This window comes from Amborella trichopoda, chromosome 8 (assembly GCF_054954075.1).
Source record: "Amborella trichopoda isolate Santa Cruz 75 chromosome 8, AtrichopodaSantaCruz75HAP2 v2.0, whole genome shotgun sequence".
In the NCBI taxonomy this organism is placed as follows: Eukaryota; Viridiplantae; Streptophyta; class Magnoliopsida; order Amborellales; family Amborellaceae; genus Amborella; species Amborella trichopoda.
This window is the reverse complement of record NC_142343.1, coordinates 512,384-539,247: the sequence shown is the minus strand read 5'-3', so window position 1 is coordinate 539,247 and position 26,864 is coordinate 512,384. Positions and strand designations below refer to the sequence as shown.

General features: G+C 36.4%; 1 protein-coding gene across 12 annotated transcripts; it reads right to left on the bottom strand.

Annotated features, from left to right (window-relative positions):
* Positions 1 to 570: 570 nt before the first annotated feature.
* LOC18437956 (vacuolar cation/proton exchanger 3) lies at positions 571 to 26,864 on the bottom strand. Of its 12 annotated transcripts, none has more exons than XR_016060181.1 (20): positions 26,517 to 26,864; positions 25,962 to 26,029; positions 25,813 to 25,841; positions 24,578 to 24,774; positions 24,275 to 24,481; positions 23,985 to 24,116; positions 23,757 to 23,873; positions 23,500 to 23,553; positions 23,291 to 23,407; positions 23,086 to 23,176; positions 12,431 to 12,486; positions 11,319 to 11,375; positions 10,570 to 10,632; positions 10,385 to 10,441; positions 9,927 to 10,010; positions 5,545 to 5,613; positions 5,323 to 5,435; positions 4,226 to 4,395; positions 1,357 to 1,601; positions 571 to 814 (listed from the first exon to the last, which is right to left on the bottom strand). XR_016060181.1 is itself a non-coding variant. In XM_020669480.2 (20 exons), the coding sequence occupies exons 1-20, from the start codon at positions 26,781 to 26,783 to the stop codon at positions 754 to 756; spliced, it is 2,088 nt and encodes a 695-aa protein (XP_020525139.1). In that variant the 5' UTR covers positions 26,784 to 26,864; the 3' UTR covers positions 571 to 753. The 12 variants fall into 12 exon arrangements, 4 of the variants coding, with proteins under 4 accessions (XP_020525139.1, XP_020525138.1, XP_020525144.2 ...); XM_020669480.2 differs by having other exon boundaries at positions 1,523 to 1,601; XR_016060180.1 differs by lacking the exon at positions 571 to 814 and adding an exon at positions 975 to 1,203.

Here is a 26,864-nt window from a genome sequence, read left to right as displayed (position 1 = left end):
GGCTTGCTTTGGCCATAGCCCTGGCCTAGTCCCTACAGGGCCGGCCATGACCCTGATGGGGTCAAAGAAGCCCTGACCCTAGGCCATGGTTGCCCAGCCCTCGGTCGCATCTTGTGGCCTAGGGTCTTGTTTTTTAAGGCCGGGCCGACTAGCCCACTGCCACCCTAATTTTATCATTTCGTTGGCCCACTTGATTCAAGCCAAATGACGCATCTTTGCTTGTCATGGCTTCCAAAAAGAATAAGAGACTTTAATGGAAAATCATACTTTGGTATTAAACCCCAGGACAAGTAGGGCCTTCTAAATTATTTTAATTAGGCCAATGCAAAATTATCAAAATATATTTAGTTTATTCAAGATTTTTAACCCAAAACAAGAGCATTTTATTTTACAAGTAATAGCTAAAGTTGATTGGGACCCTTTTTTTTATATCAAAGGGAATAGTCTCATTGTCCACTTTCCCTAATTATTACCGAAGAAGCCAACAATTAATCCGCACAAAATCCATAAGAAATGCTCGAAAAGCACTAATTTTGCACAAAATGCATAAAAGATGCCAAAAAAGGGAAATAACTTAGAAACCAAAAGGCTAAAACTTGAAATGTAAAACAACCACAAATGACAAGTACAACACATATATCAAAAAAAAAAAAAAAAGGAGGAAAAACAAGTATAATACAGTGTGTCACGGAACCAATGGCAACACATGGTTCTAAAAGGGTTGCTTCCATAATATGAAAGAGGGCCTATAAATCAATCATCAACAAACCTAAATCTTGAGCTTAAATATGCCTTAACCACTGATATTCTTCGTCTGCATAAGAGCAATTTAACCAATTTTGAAGGTTAGGAATCCATCTATTCCGCAAATATATTTTATTCAAAGAAAGGTAAAATTGGCCAAAAATAAAAATAGAGAGGGAGAGAGAGAGAGAGAGAGAGAGAGAGAAAGATCAGCGGCGGCAGAATAACAATGCACAAAAATTTAAACTAAGATTAGCAAAAACGCATTGTTACAAATACAAAAACTGCTATAAGGCCAGGTTGTTGCAAACCCTAAAGCTTAAACAAAACAACAAAATGAATAAATAATAAATTTCTTAGGCAACTAAATTATTGCGGTTTTCTTCAAGGATTCTCTCATATTCTTGCCGACTGGTGATTATCAGACCTTTTCCGGTGTCAAATATAGTTAGTCGTATGCTGCAAAAGATCAAGAGAGTGACCAACTTCAATGGTTTCAAAAGCATATAATATATACTATCTACAACCCACTTGACCATGCAAAACCATAGTCCATTGGGGTCATTGCCATCTGATGAAATGATGGATGGCGATGGGGTGAGGCAAACCTACCATTAGGGTCATGGCCAGCTCTCAGGGCGCGCACTTAGCAATCACAGTCCAATTCTTGACAATGATGGCCTCAAGGGATTATGCTTTTCACACATAGTCCAATGGATCGAAGTATACTTTTTAGCGAATAAGAGAATTTGCAAGGGAAAGGAGGAGAGGAAGAGACCTGCTACTTGGTAGGTTTTTCAATGCATTTGGTATGAAACCTCTATATAATCCAATGAGACCGTCAGCCGCCATAATACCTGCATGTTAATAATGGAAATAATTAAGGCAAAAAATTTTAAAGCAAATAGAGTTGATCAATATACGGATGGAAAAATAACATTCGTCATTTCTAATTATATATTCATATTGAAGTCAATAAGATTGAAAAACAAATATCAAGTTCCACACAGTTGACATGAAACCAATAAGGGCATCACCTGTCGACCCCTGGGTAAGCCATAAATGATACACCGCCTCTACAAAAGAGTGTTATCATGACCAGACCAGACCGACCAGTTCGGACTGATAACTGGTGCCCCAACCAATCAGTTTGGGAGGGAAATATTTAATTAGTCTGAATATCTGGTATAGACTTGTTGAAAAATGTGAACTGGCTGGTTTCAAACTGGTTTTGACCATAATTTTTAAAATTTTTATTTATATTTATCAGCCTAGTTTTACCTATGACGTGGCCGGTGCCCTCACCAATTCGATGACTAGTCCAATTTTGATGACACTGTAAAATCCAGCACTTGCTTTTTAAGTATCCAAGCTACCTCAAAGGAATCCCACTCTCAATCATTATCCATAAATGTATTTTTGTGTTTTCGTTTTTGGTTGGGGGGGGGCGGGGGGGCGGGGGCAGCAAGGGAGGGAGTCTGTAACAGAGAGAGAGAGTTTTAGTAAGTGCCAAATTTATCGTGTGTGCAAGGAGGAGTTCCCAAACTGGGGTGATTATATCCTTTTCCATTTGACAAGTAACTGAAGACCTCATATCTCTACCTGAAATCATTATTAAAAAATTTCTTAAGCCCATTGTACATCCCCAAAAGCCAAGCAAACTTCCCCAAAACTAAGCCATCCATGCGCAGTCCAACATGAGACCGAGGGAGTGAAGTCACTCCTCCCTTTCATGGTGAATTCACATTCAAACTAGATGGCAACGAACTAGCCATGTCACCAACAACCTCTAGTTTCTCTCTCACAAAATCTACAGTTTACTCATCTCAACCCTCCCCAATAGAACTCTATGACTTAATGCCATGGGATTTGGCCATGCTCTCCGCCCATTACATCCAGAAAGGCATGCTCTTCCCCTTCAGGTCAAGGCATACTCTTCAGTCAAACCCCTTCAGGTCTCGGCACTGTGCTGGAAGGCGTCAAGGTCACGTTCGCCAACTGCCTCACGCACTTCTTCCCTCTGACAGGGTTCCTAGCCACGCACAGTGATGGTTCAATCAACATCCATTGCAATGATGCTGGCTCTGCCTTCATCTCCACGAAGGCAGCCCATCTCACAGTGGATGACATCACAACTCCATCTTATGTAACTGATGATGTGAAGTCATTATTTGCCCTAGATGGCACCATCAGTCACGATTGCAATTCATTATCCTTGCTACTCAGGTATCCCCATACCCATCTGTACCAGCCATCCATTGTTGTTATGGCAATAGCAATGATGGCGCTACTAAGAAAGGGGTTGTTTACTGTGAACAGGTTAGGGAGCTAGGTTAGGGAGTTGAGCGATGGTTTGTTCATCTGGTGCTCCATGACCATGTGGGGGGCATGACGAGCACCTCCTTCTAGAACTTCTTCAACTCCTGGGTGAAAATTTCAGGGAGATGGGAACTCTTCAAAGATCTCACTGCCACCAATACTGGAGCTCAGGTTTCTTGGAGAATATCCCATTGCCATGAATCTTTAGAGGATGCCCTAGAAACCTAACAGACAGAGTCTTATGTTTTAGTGTTCAATCAATGATATTGCTCAGGCACAAGGCGAACATATATAGAGACAAGGAGCGCTCTGGCTCGATCTCTTTGTTAATGCTCTGGCAGCCCATGCGATGAGCTCTTTGTGGTCTCCCTCCAAAGTCCAAACCAGACAACCAGATGTTGACTGGCTGCTGAGAATCAGTCAAGGTGGCTCCAATAAGCAACAATCAAAAGTAGCTTAGGTGGGCTGGCCATGTGCAGCACGAACCCAATAGAGCACCGGTTAGAAGGTATGCTTTCGTTGATGTAGAACGCTCTTAATGGGTAAAAAGAAGGCCCAAAAGGACATGGATGAAAGTAGTAAGAAAAAATGTCGGGAATTATGGTTTTACTGAAGGTATGATCTTTGATATAGTAGAATGGCAGAGTAGGATTCATGTAGTTGACCCCAAATAGTTAGGAAAAGGCTTTGACGATGATGGTGGCGGTGATGATGATGGATAATGCGATCATTGGTCGAGCCACAGTTGCTCCCCACTTACTCTCTATCCATTAAAAGAGTTGGCTGTTAGGGCTTGACTTGTTTCTAGGAAGAACAAAGAATCCTGGCCCTCTATGGTTTTTCTATATTGTTTAAATGAGAATTGTTGGCTTGAATGGATGGATTGCCCCCCATCCTGGCTAACACCTGCTAAACTAAAATCACACTTCCTCTTTATCTCTGTTAGCATCTTTGCACTCCTCTCATTCCATCTTGAACATTCCATCTTCAGGATTCTGTGTGTATTTATGTATGTGCGTGTGAGAGAGAGAGCGATAGAGAGTGAACGAGAAATGAGAAGTTTTTATCATTCAAGAGATTGCATAGAAGGACACTGGAACGATAGAAAATGGATTAAAACAATCAGATTCTACCCCAACAGTAAAAGCATTCGAAATATTACCTGGAAAAGCATCCAAAACTGTTTTGTATGGTGAGCCCCTCATTTGCATTTGTCGTCTAACGGTATCTAAAGGATAGCACATAAGTGTCGCAAGGGTGGCTGACACCAAACCAGTTACAATAGATGTTTCAGGTCTCTTTTGATACTTCTCTGGTAGAGATTTCTTTATCCTGCCATTCACACATGCAAACAAGACAAAAACACTCCAATTACTGCTGCCGCATAGAGAAACCACTTCTTTTAATAACAAGGGAAATGATTTTGTGCTCCAGCAGGAGCAAATTGTACACATGCTCCTGCGGGCAAAACACTATGTTAAACGAATTTGCTTGACCCCAGAACTTCCAAATCATCTTTATTCATCTCTAAGATCAATTAAAAAAAAATAAGAGAACTCGGAGCCAAAAAAGTGCTCCAAATGAATGCCAGCCCCAAACATTGACTCAAGACCATCTATTTTATGGATGATCGGATCTATGTTTTCAAGAGCTTAAAACCATTAAAACAAAGAAAAAAGAAAAAAAATATTGTTCACAAGGTGAATCAAAGATGATTTGCAAACTTTCAGATAATTAAAAAAAAACTAACTAACTAGGTGTTTGGGGCACATGAGAGCCAGCCTAAACTTTGCTCCTGTTGAAGTGCACTATACATTCCCTATTAAAAGGGGGGCACTGAATTGCATGGGAAACTTTCAGCATGAATACTGTACAAAGATGCGGCAAATACACCCATTGGAGAATATACATAAAGTTTCAACAAAGTTACCTGCACTACTGGTTGCAAACATCCTTCTAATAGGCTAAAAACAATAATTGTTGGTACACAAGTAGAATTTTAATACAAGTTGACTCGAGAAAAGTGGGATCTGGAAAGCGACGGAGACAACCACTGTGACACTGTCCATTCCCAATGACAATGGAGAGTAAATGTACCCTGGAGAATATCTGGCATTGCCTAATCTCCACTCTTATGATATTTGAGATGGATGGGCCGATATGGTTCTAGTTTAACATATACGTTGCATCCCTGGTATACAGTATAAATTCCAAAAAAGTAAAATTCTCAGTGCAAAAAGCAAAAGGGATTAAGCTTACAAGTCAAAAATGCAAAAATTGACAGCAATATAGGGTGCGATTCCAAGAAGAGAAGGTCCAAGACCGCTGTAGAAGGAAGCAACTCCTTCATCTCTGAGCATGTTTAAAGCAACCTGATAATAATGTAATTCTACACATCACCAACTTCATTTGTGACATCAAATTCGTAACAATAAATGTAAAGATTTTGCTCCCAAAAAAGACATTAACTTGTGCCCATACCTGGGTCATTGTTTTGCAGCCTGGCTCAACGGCTAACCTCAACCTTAGGACATCTAAAGGGTAAGTCACCTATTAAGAATACAAAAGTGGAAAGACCAATAATTGAAAAAAAAAGGAAGTAAAGATTGAATATGAGCCAAAATATCTTCGGCACGATGCACTAAGTAATATAATCCAAAGGAGTATGGAGAACCAAAGTCCATTTGAGGCATTGCCATCCAATGAAATGATTAATGGGGACGGGGAACGAGTAGGACCCATCAGAATACGGCAGTACCTCGACAGTGCATCCCACTTGCACTCCATTACCATCCAACATTTCCACGGATGGTGACCACCTCAATATATTATGGTTTCCATAGGCACTGATATCATAACTTATGCAATAAGCATTACTATTATAGACTTTTTGGTGACTTAAAACTGCATAACTTCATAGTTATCACTTTTGAACAACACAAGATAAAATTTTAATTTTCAGTGTAAAATGATACAGTACCATTACACAAATATAAATGTGCAGGTCTTATTCATTTTGCAAGTTCGCATAAAACTCCCCTGAAATTCCACCACAAACACAGAGTTTCCTTACCATTGTCATCCAGCCCTAATCTAGTGTTAAACCTTCCTATGAGGGGTTCTATACATCCACGTATAAATTATGTTTAGGCACCATTTGATTTCAAATTTAGTCAAATGTTTTTTTCGAATAGACCAAGTGGCAATTTGGTAATCATCATTTGATGTGTAGGGGTGGTTGATCGTTTTAATTTGACTTGCAAATCGTTATTGTGTGGCGCGATAGTGGTGGTCATGGTGGTGCAGTGGTGGTGGTGGCAGCAGCATTGTGATGAGGATGGTGGTGGTGACTAGGCGATGGTGGTGGTGGCTAGGCGGTGGTGGTCGGGTGTGTGTGTGTGTGTGTGTGTGCGTGTGTGTGCGTGTGTGTGTGTGTGCGTGTGTGTGTGTGTGTGAGAGAGAGAGAGAGAGAGAGAGCCAAGTTGGATTTGGTAAACATCTTAAAGGAGGTTTTGCAAAAGATCCAATTTGAGGGCCCATTTGAAATAAGAAATCAATTCAAATTTGAAATGGCAATTTGGTCGAAATAGCAATTTAATAGCCTGGAAACAGTGCCTTATTATTGGATAGTTATGACAAACATCAAGTGATTCAGAGCTATTAAAGTTCTCCTTCCTCTTTTGGACAGTCCCCATAAATGTATCCTTTCGTGAATATATTTGAGGAGCTGACATACATTAAATGAGAGAGCAAAACTTTGAGGTTAGAACTTGGACTAGTCCAGAAAGTTCGAGTACTTTCATTACTTTTAAAAGTCTAAGTAAAAGAATAACCATATAATTTATTCGTACCCAGGCCATCGTTATCAAATGTGGCTGCTTAATGAATTATGCCAATACATTAAAGTGGTGTGGCCAAGCAAGATGCACCAGTCCAAATGGTGCATAACCAAATATGGGAATACATCAGGCCATGTGATGTGCCCACACGAGCAGTGGAAAAGATTTCAGCCCCCCCCCATTGGAAAAGGGGGGAAAATGGTTTGTGTTTCTTCTTCTCCTTTTTTTGGGTGGTTGTTCATTCTGTGGGGGAGATTTTTTTTTTTCTGTTTTTCTTTTTCATCTTCTTCTTGGGGGGGAAAGGGGGGGGGGGGGGGGGGGGGGAGCGGTGGTGATGATGGCTGTTTATGTAACAACCCCACCCCCCAAACACACACCCACCCCACACTTCTCATTCCTAGTCCCTCGAAAGTAATAATCATCCTCTTGGCTTCATAAGTATGCATTCCTTCAAATGGCATTAAAAAAATACCAAATAACCACTGGATGAAGATTATTACCCAGTGATGTTAAAACTAAAACAGGTTTGTCTTCAAATAAATTGTTTAAAAGAACACAATTTGTTTAGAAATGGACCAGATTTTAGAGGCTCCCAGAAAGTCTGGTCCATTTCTAAAACTAAAGGGTGCTCCATTTGTGCGTGACCACAAATGAGAGACATGAAAAAGTGACTCCTAGTTTCCCTTGAGAGTCAAACTATAGCATTATCATTTTTATAATTATTTTTATTTTTTTACCATACATCCACAAAAAGACAAGCACGTAAAATCACTTGTACCTCTCAAATTTCAATAAAGACCAACTAGATAATCGAAAATAAAACACTAACCGAACAAAAATCCTCATAAGGTCGAAGTAATTAGAGACAAAGAAAGGAAAACTGAATTAAAATTAATCTATCATCGAGCTGTGAAACCAAAATACAGCAATTTTATGAAATGAAAAAAATGTTGCTGGAAAAATTAACAGAAATTGGAGAGGAGGAAGAGATGAGATGATGCTCCAATACCCTGCCTTTCAAAAACATGCAAACAAAATGAAACAGAGGGAGAGTAGGCTAAAACAAAATGCAAAGTATTCCCAAAGGGGTGAGGTTTCTATAATGCTTAGGCTCTATGAAAACAAAATAAACCCTCACCTCAAATCCTCATTCGGAAAGCACTTTCAGCAACGAAAATATCCATGATGGCTCTAAAATCAATTTCCAACACCGACAGTGAAATTCAAAACTCAAAAAATGGTACAAATCTTGCGGATCTATGAACGCTTATTTTTAGGGTGAAATGGATGATCTAGATAATTTGTTCCAATATACACTAGTTTTAGAGCTTGAAATCCATTTTTTTGTAGATCTTTAATTGATTTAAAGGTTTTCTAATGCTTGAATTGCAATTTTTGATGAGTTATTACCTATTTTGATAGCGCTGCAGCCCTATCAAACCATTTTCCTTCACAAAAAGATATCCTAGTTGGGAGACAAAAAGATCACTGGCGCACTGCCCCATGGAGGAAGGAGATGTTTGAAGATCTCTGACAATGTTAAAAAAAACGGATTCGGGTGCCTAGGCAGTTTGGGTGCCTGGCTGCCTAGGCGGGCGCCCAAGGACAGGGTGCCCTCACCAAAATCAAAACCCCCTGCACCCCAAACATAAAAAATAGGGGTGTTTAGTTTCACTTTCACATAAGACTTGACCCATTAAGATATCACATAATCAATTATTCATCAAATAACAAAAAAAATAGAATATCAAAATAAGAGACATTGTACCAAAAAGGAATCAATTATTCAATTTCATAAAAGTATACGATATATGCTCAATTTCATCGTCCAAGTGAGAAAAAAATCAATAAATCACCAAACAAATCAATCTTTAAACTACAAACATCTAAATATACCGTGAAAGGAAAAAACAAAAAAACACATGATTCATAACATAATATGTTGTAGCAAAATAAAATCAAAACCCTCTTTCAAATATGATAATAGTTTTAAAATATCAAAATCAAATCGATGTCGGTGCAAACCTCGTCTATTGGGTCGCCAAAAGTTCTCAAAATCAACTATTAGAAGCTCCAAATCCACCCAAGAACTATTGCTTTTGTTTTGGGAAGAAATCGAAAAAATAAAAAATTGTCGATCTTTCGATAAATCAAAAAATAGTAGTTTTTTAGGGGTTTTTCTCATCCTAAAGGCCACGGATTTTCTATTGGGGGTTAAGAATACCCCCTAAAACCCTTTTCCCTAAAAGGAATTACGTATTTTACCCTCACCCAAGGGCCGCCCGCAAGTTGTCACAGGGCGCCGCCTAGGAGGGCCCCAGACAATAGCACCTAGGCGACGCCCAAACAATAGCACCTAGGCGACGACCAGACAATAGCACCTAGGCGCTGCCCAGACAGCCTAGGCGGACACCCAAAAGCAAAAAAGCCTAATGCACCAGCCCAAATTGCGCGTAGGCGTTTTGAAATTTTTTTCGCCTAGGCGGTCAAGCAACCGAATTTTCGAACATTGATCTCTGGATCACTTAATGATGTCAATCACCCAGTAAGACACCATCTAACATATGGAAGCCCCACCAACTTTTCTTGGGAATAGGGAAAGCAAGAGATTAAGGCTGGACTGCCAAAAGGAAGAAAACTGTGGTTAGGGTCACAGATTACTGGGAGTTTGTACGCTTAAAATTTATGTACTTCAAAAAAAAAAGGAGTAAATCCTATGATTTTAGAACGAAAAATCTATAATTCAAAAATAACAATTACAGAAAGTAACCACTTGTAAATTGCCAAAACTTTACAAAAATAGTGCATGTTGAATAAGTTTTATACTTTCCATTGTGACATAATTTAACTAGACAACAATATTCCAGCATTCAAAATCTGCCTAGGAGATGTATTTGGACTTTTACGGACTGCTGCTATGTCTAGCTGCATGATTTGATCAGGTCAATAGTGAAAAGTAGAACTTGTGAGACATTGTATTCATGTTGGGCACGATATAAAATGATGATACAAAATAAGACTTACGAGAGTAGAAGTCATGCCCGCACAAGCCCCTGCTGCCAATCTCCCAACAACGGAGAGCTCTCCATCCTCTCTTCTAAAGAGTTTCTGTCCAAATATACAACAGAAGCCAGAAGAGGAATCAGTGTTTTTGTTGGTGAATAAAACCAACAATAGCAAAAGAATATTACAAATGATACTAATAGTTTCTCTTGTAAATTCTATATATCACGAGAACTGGCGGATATCCTGGCTAACAACAAAGAAAAGAACGAAAACTATTATACAAACATGAAAACAATTTCTTCCAGTAATTATAAAGAAAAAAAGTAAAAGGAAAGGAAAAACACCATATGCATACAAAATTTTGAGACATTTTTCATTAGGCGAACACTCTTATCACGCTTCTGATAATTTTATCCAAACATTAAATGCAGTAAAAGTTTACATCAGCCAAACAATTATTCAAGCTCTACATTCACCTTGTATACTTCATATGAGAAAAGCTGCACTACAGTGTATGGAATAATCCGTATCACCTGAAACAATTCAAAGGAAAATCATATATTTTCAAATAACATAAGTTCTACCATACAGAAGATCAAGCTAATCATGCAAAGGCGATACATGTAAAGCTGACATATATATGAAGAACATATACATATACCTGAGGAAGATTGCCTTTCCAGAAACCTTTAAGTCCTTCCTCCTTTCCAATCATCGTAATGGCCTGTTATTCATAAGCAATGAATCCCAAATTTGATTTATTAGTGATAGTCTATAGTTTGTACACGTGGTAATCTTGCTAAGGCAATTCAAGATTAAGCTCAACCGAATTCCACAGTATATAATCAGGAGTAATGATAAAACTTCATATATCACAATGAATTCCTCTACTTGCATCCTTGGAAATCTATTTGAAGTGTGTTCCATATGACTTATTACCATGCTAGTCTTCTTTTGTCTTCATTTGATATAGCACAGGAATTCAAATTTTTATTTGGATGTACATCTTGAAGAACAAAGTATTTTGATTTTGTTTTGCCATACTCATGAATCTCGAAAGAAAAAGGAAAAGGAATGTGCAGTGCAGAGACTGAGACTGACACCGCGTTTTAGTTAGTTCTTTGCCAAAACTACAAACTAAATGAAATCACAGGAGGATAAGAAACTACTTAAGACATGAGCTTTTCAATTAAGGATTGCAAATAAGAATTCCTGAATGCGAACTTCAACCACTACAATATGCTGAAACATGATTATGATTGACAACAGTGGACCTGGAAAAAGAAACTGATGATTGCAACAAGTGGACCAGAAAAAGCACTTAACAGAATGGATTGTTACAATGAATATCGATTCCAAGCCTGTACAAAACCAGTCAAAAATGCAATATAAACAAAAGGAGAAACCAACCTCAACAAAACCAATGCCCTGCTTTTGACTTTTCTCAACAGCCCGTATACCATGAGTCTGCAACCGAATGATAAGATTACCAAAAATAAATACACACTTTGTAGCTGAATAAGGAGCAAAAGAAAACAAAGTGCTCTTTTTGAAAAGGTGCTCCTCTAAAATAAAACACCACTCCAACCCCCACACAATGTTGCTAATCCAACCAAAAATAAAAAGAGAAAATAAATAGGATTTGAAAGATAAGAAAGAGGAAGACAACAAATAGCAAAACAAAATAAAATAAAATACCATATGAGTTCTAAAATTGGAGGGAGTTTAGGAACACAATCAAAAGGCATTCCTACTGTAAATGCTCCCATATTTAAGTGGAACAGAAATTCAAGCAGAAGGTGAAAACATAATAAAAAAACAAAAACAGAAGGCACCACTACAAGAAATAATTGAAAAAAGGCACTTAGACTATAAATGCTCCCATAACAAAAACAGAAGGCACCACTACAAGAAACAATTGAAAAACTCAGAGAGGGAGTGTGTCTGTGAACAACATATGTTCCAGGAAACCAAACTAAATGGAAGATTGCAGAAAGCCGACGGAGAGCAGCACTACGACAAGGACAAAATTCCATCAATGACTAGTGCTTTAAGCGAGAAAAAGAAAGATGTAGAAGGAGAGTAACTAATCCAAGAAACCATATTCAATACAAGATTGCAGGAAGCCAATAAAGAGTAGTAGAGAGAGAAAGATACGGGGAGAGAGGCACCGAGTAGAGGAACAAATATGGCCTGATAGAGGGACTTAGAGAGAAAGATGGGTAAGCGAGAGACTATTCGCTTGAATGTAAAAAATAAGAAAGTTAGAGAGAGACTATATACTAGGAATCCAAATGCGGATATTGCAAAAAGCGAACAGAAGAATGCAAAAAGCGAATGGAGAGTAGCACTGTGACAAAAAAACCAAATTCCATCAAAGCTAGTGCACAGAGAAGATAGAGAGAAAGATGGGTAGAGAGAGGGCGTCTTCTATGAAACCAATTTCAATAGAAGATTGCAGAAAGCCAATGGACAATAGCAGTATGGAAAAAAAAACATGGGTAGAGAGAGAAAGAAGTGACCTGCATGAGAAGCTTAATTCTATCGAGAGGTGCGGTGAATGTCTTGGCAGCAGCTCCTGCAATGGCGCTCGCAATGCAGAGGGACAACTCATCAGGAACCAAAGAGAACAATGCCAATGGGTGTTTCACAAATTGCTCCTTACTCGGGAATTCTTTTGAGGCCCCCTTCTCTCCCTTCCCTCCAAAACCCACAGAAGCAAAAACCCAATTTCTCTCTCCTCCCCATTTTCTCTCTCTACCCCTGCATTCGCTAACGAGTTTGCCATTACTGGGCTGTTGAGGTTGAGGAGGAGGGGGCTCAAAGCCTGGAATGGGCCTCCATATTAACACGCCCTCTCTCATCACAAAAACTGTAAACCCCAAAAACCTCAAGCTCAATGAGAGAGAGATCAAAACCCAATCTTCCTCTCAGTTGTAGAGAGAGAAAGTGAGGAAGAGGCCATCCCCTCTCTCTCTCTCCTCCTTTTAATTTGGCGTCGTTACTGGGTCTGAGTGGAACGCAAGTAGAAAACCAATCACCCTAACTGCCTCTCCCTAATTTCTCTCTTAAATCTTAATAAACATTTCTATAAAATTGAAAAGAGGATGAAGTTTATATTATAAAGCCCAGGTTTTATCGAAACAAAATAAAGCCTCATCTCAAATTTTGAAAAAGTAATTTTACCCACAGAAATTTTTATAATAGCTCTAAATCAATTTCCAAGTTCGGCAATAAATTTTTTTAAAAAATAAAAATGAACACTTCGTTTTAGTGTGAAATTGACGGTTTAGATAATTTGGTATAATATAGACCATATTTAGAGCTTGAAATTATTCTTTTTATTTTTTTCACACCGATATTGTTCGTGCGGAGATGATAGGTATAAAAGTTTCTCAATACTTGAATTGCAATTTTCAATGAGTTATAAAGTCAAGCTTTACTATATAAAAGAGCTTCGACCACAAAATAGTACATAAGGTAGGCATGAGCACCACAACCCAAGGGGAGGCCCGAGCTGGGCCAAGACCACAACATGGCTGGCCTGGCTCGGTCATGGGACAGTCTACCTTTATTGGCCGGATTGGGCTCAAATCGTTCCTACAAGAACCATACTAGGCCCTTAGTGGCCCCGGCCCTAGTCTAAATATTTATCGCCTTTACCCACAAAATCAATCTTTGTAGACATCAAATGATACGCTCCTATTTTATATTTTCAACGTTCAACAATACCATCCACTTTTTTTTTCTTTTTTATTATTATTATTATTATTATTATTATTATTATTATTATTATTATTACTATTATTATTATTATTATTATTATTATTATTATTACCAAATGCCCCTCTTAGAAGTTGCATAAAAAAAAAAATTAAAATTTATTATTTTCCTCTTTCAATTATTTCCCTTCTAAATAACACAAACTTCAATATCTTCCAAATTTTGTACCTCGGGCCTTGTTTTTTTTAAAGCCGCCCAAATCGGGTCGAGGCAGCCACCTAGCCCATTGCTACCCCTATATCTACCAAAACAAGCACATTTTTCTCTCTTCCTTCGAAACTCTCTCGTCTATACAGTGGCAAGTGTCGGATTTGCTTTATACTGAGACGATTAAGATTGGCTATGTTTGCATAAAGGAATAGGGTTATGGCTTAGGCGCGAGAGAGAGAGAAACTAATGTGGCTGCCTCCTTATAAAGAGAGAGATATGTTCGTGGGTTAGGAGAGCGAAAGCTAGATTTGTGGATTAAAAAAAGAGCTAATTTTGAGGTTTGAGAGAGCTAGTTCTGGCTTTAGCAGAGACAGATATCAAGTTGTATGTACATTATTTCTATAATAGCTTATATAAATATATAAAAGGAAAAAGTTTATATAAGGTACAATTATGTAAATTGTACTTTACGGTACAATTCAAATTCTATCAAAAAAGGCTATTTTGATATTGGAAAACGATATATTTGATCATCGAGATGTTCGGATGTGGGAAAATAAAAGAAAATTTCAAATCCAAAAAATAACACATCTTGCGACATATTATATGGACCATCTATTTTTAAGATTTTTATGCGTTTAGAGATCTTCGAGTGAAGATACCTGGATATGACACTACAAACTTATTTTTTTAAAGAAAAGTAGAGACGTGAGATCAATCGAGTTATAATCTAGAGACAAATCTATCCAAAAACAAACATATCTGCTCTTAGATCAATGGCAGAGTCAGCATCAATCTTTTGCATGAAATACCAAAAGAAAAGCAATAAACTATCCTAGGTCTATCAAGATCACCAAAGAAACTAAAAATGTAGGGAAATGGTAATAGAAATATACCTTACTAAGCCGGTTGGCCCATGACACTCAAGGCTTTGAGGTGTCGTCCGCATCAGGACCGTCGTTGAATTTACGTCGTGCGTCTTTCTTTCTCTATCCCGATTTGACCAAGTTGTGGCTTGGTTGAACTAGGATTTAGATTGATCTAAAGTTGAAGGTTGAAGATAGGTTTTCATGGAAGTGGCTGATGGTCTAGGATTTTAGGATTTCATTGTAGGGTTTTGCTCACAGATCAGGGTTTTTGCTCACAGATCAGGGTTCTTCTCTCATGTTTTTTGGCCATCCCTAAAAGTGTTGGCAAAATGCATTTTTATAGACCCAAAAGCGTGTGGACTGTATAACTTCTAAAAACAAGTGGATATGCTAGATCGCAATCGAATTTTGGTGGTCAGAGGGTTGGGTAACATACTTTGTGCCGCCTAGATCAAACCCGGGCTTGCGCAACAAAAGCTGTGTCGCCTAGCCTACATTCACTGAATCTGGTCCAAAAAAGGTTTGGAAGCTGAAAGAGGGGGATTTGGGTCGATTTGAGCCCAATAGATCTTGGCCACACACCTTGTGTCGCCCAGCCCAGATCTGACCAAAATCTGAAACTTCAGATGATGGGTTGATCCACACATTTTTTAGTGATTTTCTAAAAATCAGGTTGAAGTACGATATCTTGCTAATTTTTATTGATTATTTTCAATATAAGTGAGTCTTGAGGATATTGGATTACAAGATGAGGACTACGGACTATGGTATTTTGTGGTTAGTATGATCCTAAGGGTTGTCTAAAGTTAAAAAAATGAGTCAATTTTGCCTTATTAAAAAATGGGGTGTCGAACAAGTATATTGTGGAGCTTAGCATATTATCACACCTAAAAAATGGTATGATTTAAATTCCTAGACACCATCACAACGTTTTAGGAGCCATTTGGTAGTCAAACCTCAACCAACATTTAATGTGTGGCATTCATTCAGTCATTAGGTTATAATATTAGACAACTGGATGTCCCTAGGCACAACACTATGTATGAGAAATATGCTTACAACACCATACATACATACACATATAGCGAGTGATTTCATACAATAGTTATATAGTAATATAACGAATTAATTTCTGAAAATTATGTTAGGGCCATTTATCTAACCTTATTTTTAAAATATATTATGTTAGGGCCATTTTTCTGACCCCATTTTTTAAATATACATTATTTTCATTTTAATGAACAATTAGGAAAAAGTATAATTTAAAAACAACAATTTAGAAAAGCTTTTTTTTTTAACCCAACTAATATAGGTTGTCCATTTTTGGGAAGATGCTTAGATCGAAGTGGTAGAAAAAACAATTCTCCTTCTTAACTTTTTATACGACTTTATGATCATTAGATGAACAATATTAAAAAAGAAAAAAATGATTTTGAATTCGTAAACACTTAGATATTGAAATTTACCAAATGGATAGTCTAGATTCATTGTTGGAGGTAATCTATTTCCACCAAAGTGCAAATTGAATTTTATTTTTTGGTGATTGATTATTGGGATAAAGAGAGGGTGTTTGCAATTATTTAGGTCATACAAATGCGACAAACATGGTTCTCTAGAAGTATAGTTTCATTACATTATAATGACACGGTGACATGAAATTAGTCCCCTATTTATAAATTTGCAACTTTACTTAAAAGTTAGGTTGCAACGCTCTACACTATCCATTTTATATCGATAGTGTAGATTTTTTTTTTTGGGTGAGTGATGATATAGATTTTCCACTATCTTAAAAAACATACAATTTTTTGATATTATATCAAAAATAAATTTAAATCTATGAGCCATGTCACAATTGGAAAAACCTGGCAATCTAACCGCTAACTGGCATGTTAGATTAGTTTTGGGTAGTTTTGGTAATCAACCGGTATTAAAAAATTAAAAAAAAAACATATATAAATTCTTAAAAATAAAGAATTTGGTTTGTAATGCATTGTTTAATATTCTTTACATGATGGTAAATATTATAAATTGTTGTGGTCATTAATACTCACGTTAATTCAAAAAGCAATTCATTAAAATCCAAATTTTTCATTAATTTTCAACTTCATTTGATTGCGTTATGTTTTAATCATTCTTTATATGCTTTTTTTTTTACCGCGCAAGACCTGTCCGATTAGAACTGTTGAATCGCTCAGTTTACCAGTTAGGCTGATTAAACCGTTTTCAAGCCCATCTCTGATTAACCGTTCCAGCTCAATTTTACGAATACTAGGCCATGTAAAACATCATAACCTCATTCTACAAATAGAAGGTCACAACAATTACATTAGATATATATATATATATATATATATATATATATATATATATATATATATATATATATATATATATATATATATATATATATAGTGAGAGAGAGAGAGTCGAGGCTCTAAACAATCAAATTTGAGGCTACCTCAAAAATTTCACTAGAAGAGGTCGTTTTGATGCCCAAATATCTTCAAATTGATCATCGCGACATCAAGATGCATGGACATGAGAAAAAAATGGATTGTAAGTTTGGAAATAGTGTATTTTGTAACGTATTTTTTGTCCCTCAATTTTCAAGATTTTCAAGTTTTCATAGATATGTCGAAATACACTATTTTTTAAGCTTCAAACTTTATAAATAAATATAAAAATATATTTTAAGACTATCACAAAGATTTTCAATATTGAAACGACATTTCTCACCACTATTTGAAGGTAAGCTTTAATTTGATCGTTTAGAGCCTAAGCTCTATATATAAACCACATGCCAACGGCCCAGATTGGATCTGGGTCGATCTGATGATCACGGATGTCCAGTAGTGTTTAAACAATCAAATTAAGACAACTTAAAAATTCGTTAGAAGATTTTTTTATTTTTTTATTTTTGGGTAAATCATTGAGGATAAACAAGCCGCTGCCCATTTTGTTTTTATTAATGAACACACAAAAAAGGCTACATTGCAGAAGAGAACATATACAATAAATTAACCAAGCATTTAAAGAGGAACATTGGTATTATCCATTGAAATGAAGGGAGTGACAAAATCAAGGGGACGGGCCAGCCAAACTGTGGCTTGTGCCACGAATGCCACCTGTTTAGACAGGCAATCAGCAGTCATATTCTCCTCCGAGAATACATGTGCTATCTTGCACTAGTGATCTGCGAAGGAGGAGAGCTTTGCCCTACAGTTGGACAAGAGGATGATAGGCCTCCAAGGGGAAACGTCCTGGCAGGTGAGTGAGTCAACTAGCAATTTAGAGTCACTCTTAATGATAAGATGGCGGCAATCTATCTCATGCGCCAAGGAGATACCTCGATCCAAGGTATGGAACTCGGTAGCATTGTTGGAGTTGGTGTCAAGAGGGATAGTAAAGGCTACTACAAAGCCACCTGTGTCATTTCTAATGACCCCCCCCCCCCCCCCCCCCCCCCCCCCCCCCCACATCCCGTGGTGCCTGGGTTGCAAAAGGACTAGCTATCGATGTTGAACTTAAAATACCATGTAGGTGAGAGAGACCATGAGATTGGGACTGGGGTGGAGGGGGGAGAGCAATATGCCACTTAAGCTTTACATTAGTGGAAATATGAAGCTCAAAGGGGTAGAAAGCCCAACCCTTCCCTTCTGCTAACTTTCTCACAAAGTGAATGATGCACCCAAGGAGGTGCTCTCTAGAGGTCATTCTCCCCACATGAATACGTGCATTACACTCGACCCACAAGTGCCAGAGAGTGGTGGAAAAGGTGGAAATCTAAATGTTCTTCATGCCATTGGATCTGAAATGGAACTTTAGCCACTTTGCCATCATAAAAAAAAAATCCTTCAAATTGATCATCTCGACCTTGAGATATATAAACATAAAAAAAAAAAAACGGATTACAAGTTTGGAAAATAGTTCATCTTGTGATGCATTACTTGGGCCATCAATTTAAAATATTTTAAACGTGTTTATAGTCTACTTGATCTACACTATTTTTAAATATCATATTTTGACACTATTTAGACCTACGTCTTACTTTGATTGTTTAGGGCGTTAACCACACGAATATCAGAAAAAGTACCACCACGCGAATATGCTACACATCACCATGTATACATGAAATTGACGGCCGATGTTACATATATGCTACACAACACCATGCAGTTTTTCTCCAGAGATCCAGAGAGAGAGAGAGCCCATGTTTTTGTTTTTCCTCATCCACCAAAAAAATCTCATTTCATATCTCTTTCTCTCAATATTTTCACAAAAGTAAACAAAACTGGTCTAAAAGAAAAACTAAGCATATGAAAGTCAATATGATTTTCTTAAATAATTTTCATAGCATTTGAAAACAGAACTCTACTTCAAATCAAGAAAATCCTCATATAAGTAGATCTTTTGCTCTCGAGAGTAAATGTAAAAATCTACTTCTACATAAGTACACTATATGTAGTAAACTTTTACATTTGAGTGGTTCCATTCTCACTTTAGGGTTAAGATAGGAGAGGGTGACAGTCAAAGCCACACCCTTCCGAAATCTTAGTATAAGTCGGGTTAAGATTGAGTAAAATACTTAGAACTTCAACTAAATTTAAAGTATTGAATATCTTAAGTTTGAGATATATATAACATCATAGATTCATGAACTTATTTATATGGAATGAGTGATAAAAGATGTGTGTGCCTTACGTAGCTTCCTTTATAGAGAGGCAACGGTCTTTTACATTGAGAGGCAAGGTTTTTATATAGAGAGGAATGAACTTCCTATGCAGATAAACATTGTGATAATGCTTCCTTCAAAGTTAGATATTGATTTTTTATAGGGACGCATTTTTCATGGATGTTATGTTATGTCTCGCCTTTTACCAAGAGAGGTCTCGAGGTTTTTTTCCTGGATAGAGATTTAGCTGCAGAATAAAGATGGGAGATTACCCGATGATATTGGTTGAGAGAGCTAGTCTAAAGGAGTTGCTATATTACATTTTGTCGAGAGTTAGAGAGATAATTATGTATCTCAAAATATTTAATATAATTCTTATTAGTATATTGGATTTCTGGTTGTAGTATCCATAAATATAACATTTTGAGGTAAACCACATAAATTTGTGTGTTCTTATGGTATGTGAATTCTTTTGTTTTATTTCTGATACTTGTATTATGGTTTTTCTCGCATGTTTTATTTCTAGCCAGCCAAATACGCGATCTTGGTAGAATCCCAAAATTAGGTGTTCCTATTTCAGCTATTTCTTCATGACGGAGGTTTTTTAAATTCTAACAATTTATTCCACCTATGGCATCTGTCTCATAGACCATCTCTCTCTTGCCATCTGGTTTGGAAACACAATTGTGTCTTACCTGCCATTAAATTTGAACGACAACAGCATATGAATCAAACGTGTTAGCAACTTACTTTGTGTACTTTCTTCATACTTGAAATAAGTTTTATTTATTTCATCCAACATGACTTGAAGCTTAGACTAGACGTTAGAAGGAATTTTTTCTTTTTCAAAATTTTTAATGCCTTTGCTATGATGAACATTGTTAAGAAAAAAAAAAAATGAATTTGAGTTCGTAAAGGCTTATATCTTGAAATTCACCAAATAATTGGTCAAGATTCATTGTGAAGAGAACTCATTTTGATCGTATTTAAGGTGTAAATTAAATTTATATTTTAAAAATTGATTATTGGGATATAAAGAGGGTGTCTACAATTTTGTAGGTCATATAGATGCCACAAACATAGTTATCTAGAAGCGTAGTTTCATTACATTATAATGTCACGAAGATAAAAAATTATTCCGTTATATATAAAGTTGTAACCTTAATTAAAATTAAAGTTGCAATGATCTAAACTATTCATTTTATATCAATAATTTAGAATTGACACTATCTTAAAATATATATTATTTTAAAAATCATATCAAAATCTATATCATCCAATAATAACATGATGACAAAAAATTCTCCTATATATATATATATATATATATATATATATATATATATAATTGTAATCTTAATTAAAAGTAAAATTACAACAATCTAAACTATTCATTTGATATCAATAATGTAGATTTGACACTATCTTAAAATATATATTATTTTAAAAATCATATCAAATATACACCGTCCAATTAAAATAGAGGATATAAAACAATATAATCTCATTTCTACAAGTAAATAGAAAGTTTGCATACTCACCCTTAACGAGTAAGTCCATTGTGTAGTCTCGAAATATACAATCATGTTACTTAAATAGGTATCGAGTGCATGGTTATTAAACATTTCACCGAACCACCCCACCAAGCCACCAATCGTTTTTGGTATAAAATTATTGGCCGGTCGAGTCCGTAGTAAAAGATGGATTTTTGGTCTAGAATCATTAATAATCCAAATGAAATATTTTGGCTCGTCACACCAATTAAACAAAATAAAACTTTATTGTATTATATTTTATTTTTTATTTTTTATTTTTTCAAAGATATATTCCGACCAACCATGATACTAATTTTGTTGTAGACCACACCATTTACTAGCTCGAATGCCCAATTCCATACACGTTACACATCACCTTGATGGAGAGACATTAAAATCTCCTTTATTATAATGGTATTGAGGTTTATCGCTCTTGATAATCTTGAGGGAGAGGCATTAAAGTCTCTTTTATTATAATGATATTGAGGTTTCTCTCTCTAAAATCTCACCCAACACCTACTACACCAAACCCTTCCTATTTTTTTAACTAAAAGATGGTCAATCATGAAAGACACTTAGAAGAAACCTGAAACTTAAAAGGGTGCGATATTTAGAAGATTGCAACTTCAAACCATCCAATAATTACCTCGAAATTTTATCATAATATATAATTTTTGGTGTAATTTTTTTTTAAAATTATCTTAAAATCCATTTTGATATTTAATTATAAAATTTTAAATTTTAAAAATAGATAAAATCAAATAAATCTATAAGCATATAAATTTTTTTGAAAATAATCAATGTGTTGCAAGATACACAGTTTTTAAGACTCAAAATCTTTTTCATTTTTTTTTTTTTTTTTCATATTCATGGATCTTGATATTATGACGATCAATTGAAGATATTTCAACATTAAACCAATGTTTTTGATGGATTTTTGAAGCGCATCTTTATTTCTACGTATTAAATTTGCAACTTTACATAAATTTAGAATGATTTATTTCATCCACTCTCCCTCTAGAAAAATACTCAAATGACATCTCTCTAATTGAGGAAGTTGATATAAGATAGGAGACATGCCAACCTCTCTCTTTCTCTCTCTAGAATATGTACAGCAAGTTGCCGACATTTTCAATCCCTAAGCCAAGGACCGAGGGATTATAAAAATGAAAGAATGAAAAAGGAATGAGCACGCTGATTCTTCTCTCTCTCTCTCTCTCTCTAACAATCAAAAGATTCAAATCTTGTAGGACTAAAATGCAGCAGCTCCACTGAATGCACCACCCTTAAGATTCACAACCTTGGACTCATCTGCCGACAACAACAATGAGAAACCAACGTTAGAGAGAGAAAGAGAATCGAACTCCTCACTCTAGAGATAGAAAGAGACGGGAGTTCATTTTGAGAGAGAAAATGAGGTTCTTTCTCGTTCTGTCAAACTCGCTTTGTTTAGCCCCAGAGGCTGAAGCTTTCAGATTTTAATCCTGAGACTCGAGTGGGGCGAAGGCGAAGTTTAGTGCGTCGCTTCAATCAGATTTGAGCTGCTTTAGTTAAACTCGAGCCAATTCGTCTTAAAAAAATAAGGGAACTATATAACGAGGTTATTTACCTTTTCTACTAGACATTCACTTAATCTTGACTATCGGATGTAAAATTAAGTGGCTGCATTTATTTCATGAGTAATAATACGATAAGATCATCCCACACCCATACGTTTAAAATCTCAAAAGATTACCATTAAATTTAACATTAATATCAAAAAACATTATCATATAAGTGAGAACTTCAATTTTTTTAAAAATCTGTGTCAAATTTAATAATGATCATTTAAAATCCTAAGATATGAGAAGGTATTATAAGATTATTACTTTTATTTTATTGACCAAACTCAAAGTTGAAAAAAAGAAAATTCTCGAACACATCCAAGCTATTTGATTTTATAGCTGTAATCAATTATGAAGGTAAATGATCTTATTGTGTACCATCCCAAAAAATAAATATTTATATAAAAATATTTTAAAATTTATTTTTTATATAAAAATATCTAATTTATTTATATTAAATAAATAAAAAAATCTGGAGTTGATTGAGTGAGCGAGAGAGAGAGAGAGAGAGAGAGAGAGAGAGAGAGAGAGAGAGAGAGGAGAATTCATTGTTAGGGCTCTTACCGAGTGGAGTTTTAAGAACAAACAAGCATGCGCCTATGACTAAGTAGGAGAGCAGGAGAATGAATCCCTTCATATAGTGAGAATCTCCGGTCTGAAAGAAAAGAGAGAAAAACAATTCACTTTATGGGTCATGAAAAAACAAACCAGAAACTGAGATTGAAGAACAAGGCAATAAAATTTGAGGAGAGAGAGTGTGGTGGCATGCCTGCAACATGAAAGCAGCAAGAACTACTGATATGAAGAGAGAGACAGTCTCAAGGATTCCAAAGTCAAGATCCATGCCCTTCCCCATCATCCAAGCCACCACAACTGTTAATGGAACCTGCACCAAAATATCATCAAATTCACAACAAACCCACCTCAATGTTTTTGGACTGTCTCTCTCTCTAGATGAGCATAGGAGAGGATTCATACCACAAACATGGATATCTGAGATGCAGAACCCATGGCAACACCTAGAGTGATATCCTGCAAGTAAATTTGAGGAAAAAATTAAATGGATACTGTTTGTTTGATGATGGATACACTTGTAAATTCATGGCTCATCCACCCCCATTTCCTGAATTTATTCTTCTCTCTCTTGTTTGATGATGGATGCACCCTCTTAAATTCCTCTCTTTCTCTATCTCTTCCAAACACACTCTCTCTCTAGGAGTTCAGCAGAGGCTAACCAGTTTGTTCTTGACAGCGAAGATGATTGCACCGGCATGCTCGGCCGCATTCCCGACTATGGGTAGAAGGATTACGCTTATAAAGCTCACAGAGATATCCCATGAGTTCGCTGCGGACTAGTTACATGAAAACAATCCATTAGCTGTGTACAAACTTCGGTAGAGAGAGAATTCATGTTTTGTAGAGAGAGAGAGAGAGGATTTGTTGGAGGAGAGATGGTGGCGTACCTCAATGGTTTTAACCACATACTCAGAAAGGAGAGCGATAGTAGCAGTCATCACCACCAGCCAAGCGACCCCGCTCTGCCACCCGATAACCGCCTCTTCAACCTGTGAATCCTCTTCGTCTCCGTCGTCGTCCTGATAAAAAATCCAACACTTTCTTTCTTAAAGTTCAAAAATGAAAACTAAGACATCGGTTCCTTTCCTTGAATTTGAAAGAATTAGCCCTGAACCTTGTATCTTTAGTTTGCAAGAATCAGGAATGAAACACAGAGAATTTTCTGTGTTTCTCTCACCTCTTGAGGCTCGAACAATTGGCGATGGGTCTTTAGCTGGAAGAAGAGATAAGCACCGTAGGAGATGAGCATTATGATACTGCTCGCCCGCGAGAGATCGAGGGCTGGATGCCCCAAGCTCGAAGGATCCGCGTATTTGAAGAGCAGTGGGAGAATGAGGCACATCGTTCCCAATATGAGCAGACCCGAATTCGCATCGGCCTGAGTCTGAAAGAGAACCATCAAATCAGAACAGAGTATCAGAGAGAAAACCCACCAACAAAATCCCCCTCTCTCTCTAGAATCTCGAAACAGAATACTTACTCTGTCATATCTTTGTTCCTTCCTGAGGTTCACCAGACCACCACAAAAGAGAGAGGTGCCCAAGACCAGGAGGAGATTAGAGAGAACAGAGCCCAAGAGGGAGCACTTTACCACCACTATTTTATCACTTGCAAGGGCAAAGAAGGCAATTATAAGCTCTGTTGCATTTCCACAGGTTGCATTGAGAAGCCCACCCACTGTAATTTCCATGGCCAAATTGAAAGAACCAGGTGAGCATGCGATGCAGATCAAAATCAAATGGATTCAGCATTTTTCATTCGTTCTTCTCAAATTTTTGAGACTTAAATTATTTTTTTATTTTATTATGAATATATTTTTTTAGTTTTTATTAAGGTTATTTTTTTTTTTAATTATTGCATCGGGTTAGGGTTAAATTTTGTTTTTTTTTCAAAATAAAGCTTTTCTAAAGCTTAGCCCAAAATAAGGGTATGTTTTATTTTTGTTGGAGGAAAACTCAATTTTGTTCCTCAAGCTTGTCTTTAAAGATAGTAAGGTAACTTATCTTTTAACTTTCAAGTGATTTAGACACGAACATTAAAATTTTAGGTAAAATACAAAATGCTCTGTTCAAAAATTACAAAATTAAATCTCTATCAATTTAAATTGTGATTATTATTTTTAGTTTCTTTTATTTTGTTATAGGACAGCGGCCCAAGCTTCAAGGCACTGCACTACTAAAGAAAAGTAAAAAAATTAAAAAAACAAAATTCAAGGTGACCGATGAGTAATATTGAAAAAAAAAAAAAAAAATACAGTTCTTTTCCACGTATAAATAGAGCATTTCATATTTTATCTAAAATTTTAAAGTTTGCATATAAGGAGGAGAGCAATGCTTATAAGAAAATAAGGTTATCTTTAGTTTTTTAGGAAGTACATTTTGTTTTTTATTTTAAATTAATTACATTTTTTTTATTTGAGTAATTCAGTAGGAAAGATACGTCCCTACCCGTTTTTTTTCTTCAAATAGATTATAAATTAGCTTTTTTAAAAAATATTAATAGGATGGTGTTAATAGTGGGAACAAAACCACCCGTTTTTTTTCTTCAAATAGAGTATGAGTTAGCTTTTTCTAAAAAAAAAAGAAAAAAAGCACGACTGATACCAACCGTTATTGGTAATTACTAAATCTTGAAGTAGTTATTGACTCAACAGATATATACTCATATACTGATACATAAATACTAACAAAATATCCATACGCCAACATTGGGTACCTGTTGGGCCTGTGAAGAATGCAATCTGCCTGTGTAGAGAAACACAAAATCAGTTTAGTCATGAACTCGTGGTTTTGGATTGAAATGCTCTCTCTCTCTCTCTCTCTCTTTATTGAAATACTCTCTCTCTCTCTAGGCAGATTACATACTCTGTAAGGAAGCTGACTCGTTCAGCGAGAGGTATGAGGCCCAGTAAGCTCAGGATAAAGACCCATCCCTGAAAGATTTTTCAATAAAACCAATAAGATTCCAAACTACACCAGAGGAAGACCGAAAACATGAAGTCTAGAGAGAGAAGGGGTTCTCGCGACAGGTAAAAGAAAACAAAAAGTAAGATTTTCTTGACGAAAATGTATACAAAATGAGACATCAGGTTCTTGTGGAGAATAAAGAATAAAAAAATAAAAAAAAAAACTATATATATATATATATATATAAAAGTTTTGTTGGGTTTATGGCTTTTAAAGGCTTGTAATTAAAATCTTGATATAATGGAGTATAAATTCGCTCATAAATTTAAACTCAGTATGTTGCCAACTTTGTGAAGATTCTATTAAGAGAGAGAACAAAAAGCAAAAGGCATGGTTTTTCTTTTGATGGGTGGGAAAGTAGAGAGAGAGAGACATGGTTTTTCTTTTGATAGGTGGGAAAGTAGAGAGAGAAAGAAAAGGTTTGCTTTCCATTGGGGAGTTGACATCACTCACATGGCCGAAATTGCAGTACTCAGCAACAATGGCAACGGGGACTGAAACAAAGAGAAATGCGAGCTTAGTCCCGAGGATCACTTCCTGCAAATTCGCCAAAATCTTTCTCAAAACCCCAATCTGAACACTCTGAAGCAGAGTGACGTCCGATTTCTTTCTGAGAGAAGAAGAAGACATGTTATGAGCCGTTCTCCCATGCCTTATCTCCCTGCTCAATCCCTTCAAGTTCCCTCCATTCTCCACATCAATGATGCTCTTTGAAGCCATTGAACTCCCCCCACTTTCTCTCTCTACAATGGAAGTAGAAGGCCGTACTTATAAATCTCTAATGAATTATCAGATTTAATT

Bases quoted from the DNA above. Each gene is read 5' to 3' on its own strand.
- LOC18437956 (XM_020669479.2), bottom strand. From the start codon at position 26,783: ATGGCTTCAAAGAGCATCATTGATGTGGAGAATGGAGGGAACTTGAAG. The intron at 25,842-25,961 runs GTATGTAATCTG...TTCTCTACACAG, and splicing joins CGAGTCAGCTTCCTTACAGA to GCAGATTGCATTCTTCACAG. The intron at 10,442-10,569 runs GTATATGTATAT...GAATTGTTTCAG, and splicing joins GGAAAGGCAATCTTCCTCAG to GTGATACGGATTATTCCATA.